The sequence below is a fragment of the Sphaeroforma arctica genome (assembly GCF_001186125.1).
Source record: "Sphaeroforma arctica JP610 unplaced genomic scaffold supercont1.337, whole genome shotgun sequence".
Lineage (NCBI taxonomy): Eukaryota > Ichthyosporea > Ichthyophonida > Sphaeroforma > Sphaeroforma arctica.
In genome coordinates, this window is record NW_014040221.1 from 74,839 (window position 1) to 80,323 (window position 5,485).

A 5,485-nucleotide genomic window follows, 5' to 3' on the forward strand; every position below is an offset into this window, starting at 1 on the left:
TGTGTGCGTGTGTGTGTGTGTGTTGTGAGTTGTATCTGTGTGTCTGTGTGTCAATATATATATATATATATATATGTGTGTGTGTGTGTCTGTGTCTGTGTCTGTGTCTGTGTCTGTGAATGTGTCTTTGTCTGTGAATGTGTCTGTGAATGTGTCTGTGTCTGTGTGCATGTGTGTATGTGTGTGTGTGTGTGTATTTATATGCTATTTTATCTTTTTGTTCTTTTGCCAAACACACGGAGAGCCCCCATACTGGAAGATATATATATATATCTATATCAAATTGTTTACCCCTCTACTCGTACACAAGACACACACTAATTTCGTAATCATCAACTGACAATGTACATTTGCCTGTATTCTGTTGCTTGCCTGTCTGCACATATCCTGCACAGGTCTCAGTTGATAAAGTGCTTGTCTGTGATGCTTATGCGATGTATGCCACACCCACTTTGGATGCCGAGGGGTCTGTAGTGAGCTCCGTTATGAAGTTTGTTACCAAGCAGCTTGCGCGGCAAATACATGAAGGGTACGTTAGTCTCATCTGTGTGTACTGTGTGATGTGAGTGGAGTGTGTGGGTTTATGTTGTACCGTATGATGTGGATTGTGGTTAGTCTTATCTGTGTGTACTGTGTGATGTGAGTGGAGTGTGTGGGTTTGTGTCGTACCTGTCGATGTTGATTGTGTGCCGGTGGGTGGAGCCGTCCTCTTATGCACGCTGAATCTGTACGCCTTGGCGCGTGAATATTTGTACCGAACGCGGCTATAGAATGTACTACGCTCGCTGTTTAATTATTAACATGTATATAAATATATGCAATCGGGTGAATGAGCAACGTCTCTGTGAATCAATCTGAAACAATACAAAGGAACCCATTCGCCCACGAATGGCGTATGCATACCTCCACTCGTGCTTGTACGCGAACATCCACGGCCAGAGCGTGGATGTGATACTGGTTGTATTCTGTAGGCCAATCGATCACAGCAGCGCAGGCATCGGATAGTCCCGTTCAACCCCATGCGACAGCATGGGTCAGTCACCACCTGCCACACAGTCATAGGGTTACTTGTGCTGGTGTCCTGTGCATGCTTACCAAACAACTCTATTCCGTTATCTACAAAGCACACAACAGAGTTATCACGCCACTACATCCGAGGTGTGTGTCAGCCAACTGACGTGCGTACGCTCTTTCCATCACGCAGCGTGCAGGGCTTGAAACGGGATGCCGCTTTCGCCACCAATAGCGTCGATGTTGTACCAATGCTGGCTGCAATGGAACTGGCCCTACCCACTATACCGTACAATAGTGAGGCTTGTGCTCAGGTAACACTTTGCAGAAGGGGATGGTTTTTGTTTGTTTATCTTACATGTCAGGCAGGCACACTCGTGGCTATCAAGACAGAGTATATCCTCTCAGTCGCAAATTAAACTACGTTTTTTTACGACACATATACAAAGAATGAAAGGTCTATGAAGAATGAGAATGGCCTGTCAACATATAGTGCGCCGGCACTGTATGGCTAGTATGGTGTCTTGTTAGTGATTTGTCGTGACCATAGCACACGCATTGCATTCTACCGCTTTTCCGCACGCGTATCTGAGGTGCGTCACATCTCCATCACGTCAGCTGAAACAATCGAATCCACTAATAACTAACCGATCGCATCATCGAACACCATATCAACAGGTGGTTTCTCGCACCAACTACACCGTGTGTGATGCACCCGAGTCGTACTTCTTCTTCGATCAGTTCCATCCCACCACAGCCGGGCATAAGCACATGGCGGATGCTCTCGTAGGTCTCCTCGGCAGATAGCCCGACTTCGCCTGTGAATCGGAACAAATCTCAAGCTATTAGCAGTGTGTACGGTTGTGTGCAGGGTTCTGGTGCGATATCGGGTGACCGTTCGCATGTACTGTAGGTGCTGTGTAGTGTAGTCTGTAAAGACTTGACCGTTCAGACTTGAAGTTTAATCCAAGCAGTGGACCCAGAATGTCAGTAGTATACATAGGTCGGCATAAATTTAAATCTAAGACAAGTGCTTACGAGGTGGACCTCTCAGCCTGTTTGGGGCTTAGCCGGGCACAGAATTTAAACTCCGGTTTATTGATGGCCAGGACTGTGTCTCTACCACCGCCTAGGGATCGAGCGGAGTAGTTTTTTTCGATAGTGCTCGCTTAAACTGCATCCGAGAACGAGTTCTCCGGACAATAGATACCCCACCAACCCACTTCGCACCCTCCCCTAATCAATAGTAGCTGGAGGTAAAGGTACCTGCGGTCTGATTGTACATAGTCTATCTAAATGCTGTACGGATTTAGGAGACCTTTCAGCAGCTTAAAACAACAGCACGCCTCGAGGGAAATCCCATGTATTGATTGGAATAGCTCCAGTTTGCGAGATATCATTTCCCGTCTGTGGTGGGAATCGATTTCGGTTCCGTTACCTAGCCTTCTCATCGGGAGTTATATTAAAGTAGCAGGCCGTGAGAAGCAAGTGAATATAAAATGCTGGTAGTATACGGTGGATTATTCTGTGCTTGCTGAAATGTATTCGTTTTGCTGACACAAATAGACAACAGCTCGCCGAGAGAAACATTCCTGAATAGTTTTATGCTATCTACTGCACTCGAATGGTTTAGCATAGGTGTCTAAACCTGAACACCCGCTGGTAAATTGCACGTCAAATCGGTAACGGGCTTTCGTCGGGATTTTGCTTCTGCGAGTCGAACCCTGAGTGTTGGTCTGACCTTCGGCTTCGTGTAAGGTTTCTCGTGCATATGTATGGTTGTACGATAGCGATACTTCCCGGGACAAAAGTGGTTGCGTTGCCTAGATGTTACAATGGAAATGAGCATCTTGGAATAAGTCTGTAAGTGGGAACCGTGCAGATAACATCTTCTCGGGATAAATTTAGTGCATATTCTGCGAAAGGTAGACTTCAGTCACGGACTCCCGGTACTGTCGTCGCTGAACGAGCTGAATTGATTGTTTGTAGATCGAGCAAAACCGGATTGTTGAACATAAATCTATACTTGCAGTTACTGGGAAATCAAGTTTTCGTTTAGCAAAACCCGATTAAGACTGTTCCCATGAAAGACAAAGATACAATTTGGAGTCATCCAGGAACGCAATCGCGATAATTCAACACTGTGATATTAAAGCAGAATGACTATCGCATGTATGCAAAAGGTGCGCGTCTCAGGACTATCCCTGCATGGGTGTGCTTCAGTTGGGCTGTTTCCCAAACAAAAGAGTAAAGACAGACCAAAAGATATGTTGCGACGGCCCTCTCAGGTATCTTCAGGGGTGTCTATCGTCGTCGTTTACCAGGCCAGGATTTCACTCATCACTGTATCACTTTAAGGTGATCACGACCTCGAACAAGCCCAACAGGCTTTAGAGTCTGAAGTCTGAACTGAGTGAACTCTTGAACTCGGAACTAAAAAATGCTCTGAAGTTTTCAATATTTTTCAAAAAGTAGTTGTCATGAAGTTACTGTTCATAATTCATAAATAAGCAATATTAGTACTAAGTAGTAAGTACGTAGTTAGTAAGTTCAGATTTTATATTTACAACTCATGAGAACAATCAACAATGTGAATGAACAGAACTCTTGGAATGAGAATCCTGTCAGATCTACTCTACAATCAGGCCCGAGTAATACTCTTTTGAGTCACTTGAAGATTTTCAGGATCAGTTTTACTTATTCACAACTGTCAACTACAAATACAATGATACAAATACACATATTATGTAAACAATCAACAATCACAATGCTTCGTGATTGGTGATTTGGTGTGTGCAATTTTTTTTTACTGCTTGTTTTTGTTTCAAGAAATGTCACGCATCTTGCAACAAGCAACACACAATAGTCAATACCTGTATTTAGTATTTATCAACAGTATCAAAACTACAATTAATTCTACACTCTACACTGCTTTTATCGCCGGTGACCTTTTCGGCCAATTAGATGGTACTCTCAGTCAAAATAGCGTCCACTATCTGCAGTTGAGTGATATGGATATATCAACAACTGAGGATAGCGTGCGGTTGTTCGCGCATAGTTGTAAATTGCAAGCTGTTAGACTTGGTGCCCTATATATCTTGTACGTCTTACTTTCCTTCGGACGTCCGCCAACAACTGGTGCTCTGCTTTGGATATCCACAAACAACCAGTAGAACGGAAAGGTAGAAGACCCCGTACCGTATCACCCACTCGATTGTATCTGTATTCGATTCACGGTCCAAAGAGTATAAATACCGACGTATTCTATCTAGATACTTACAACATCATCACATCACAATATAATCTTGCTTGACACTATCTGGATAAAAAAACAGAACTGACCATGAAGTCTACTACTGCCATCATGCTGATTTGCACCTTAACTACAAGCTATGCTAACGCATTCGTCGCCCCAGAGAAGGCTTTCGATAGCGACTTTATGCTGAACATGCCGCAGCTGACAGGACCAGGTGGAGGTTTGAAGCTCACAGTAGGCGATAATGATATGCCTAAGTCTTCCGGAGGTGGAGCTCCTGGAAATTGGCCCGATATCAACGGGGTTGGTATGAGTACGCTTGCAATCCGTCTCAATGAATGTGGTGCAGTTGCACCTCACGTTCACTCAGATGCAACTGAGTTCCAGACGGTTGTCATGGGTGAAGGCATCATCGGTACTTACGGAGTGGGTGACAACATGCTGAGACTAGAGCACGTCACAATGGGAGATACATTCTTCTTCCCTAGAGGCAGTATGCATTTTCAGATTAACACTGGGACTGGGCCATTCGTTTCTGTAGGTGCTTTCGATGTTTCACAGCCAACTGCAGCTCTAGTGATTGGGTTTGTCGGACAGCTTGGCGATGCCAAGAAAGCATTGGGATTGGATACCGATTCAGGTACAGTTGCCGATGGTCTTGACGGTGTCTTCCCACAATTCAAGATGTCCAACTGTGAGGAGGTCCTTGAGATGTTTATGGCTATGATGTAGCCGAATGTGTATTTCGAAGGCAATACAGACAACCACGCACACTAGGTAGTCGAGAAAACGTTTGAAAAAATCATCACAACCTTAATAAAAATACAATAGACGTGTATTAATATACCATCTTCAGTTGATAGCCGCACCCTATTTCATAGCATGTGCCTGTATCTGACACGTATGTTATGCTCTGAGCCCTTGCATGGTAAATTAAAACAGGTTTATATTGTAGACTATCTTATCTTGCTATGAAATGAGCAATGAATATTAGAAATGAAGGCTCGGAATATCTTGTATGTGAAGTAAAAATGTAGGTAAGTGTAATTTAGAACGGACATTTTTATCTCTATATTTGTGCAATTGCGATTGAGAGTGTAATACTAGCAGAATGACTATGCATTTTTGAACATATATTCCGCATATATATATATATATATATATATATATATATATGTATATATATATATATATGTAATATATATATATATATATATA

At 43.3% G+C, this 5,485-nt stretch overlaps 2 protein-coding genes across 2 annotated transcripts; both read left to right on the plus strand.

The window, feature by feature from the left end:
* Positions 1-390: 390 nt before the first annotated feature.
* SARC_05346 (hypothetical protein) lies at positions 391-2,037 on the plus strand. Its single transcript, XM_014300802.1, has 3 exons — positions 391-529; positions 1,205-1,325; positions 1,690-2,037. The coding sequence occupies exons 1-3, from the start codon at positions 435-437 to the stop codon at positions 1,816-1,818; spliced, it is 345 nt and encodes a 114-aa protein (XP_014156277.1). The 5' UTR covers positions 391-434; the 3' UTR covers positions 1,819-2,037.
* A 2,264-nt stretch (positions 2,038-4,301) lies between these two features.
* SARC_05347 (hypothetical protein) lies at positions 4,302-5,103 on the plus strand. Its single transcript, XM_014300803.1, has one exon. The coding sequence runs from the start codon at positions 4,355-4,357 to the stop codon at positions 4,997-4,999; it is 645 nt and encodes a 214-aa protein (XP_014156278.1). The 5' UTR covers positions 4,302-4,354; the 3' UTR covers positions 5,000-5,103.
* The last annotated feature ends 382 nt before the right edge of the window (positions 5,104-5,485 follow it).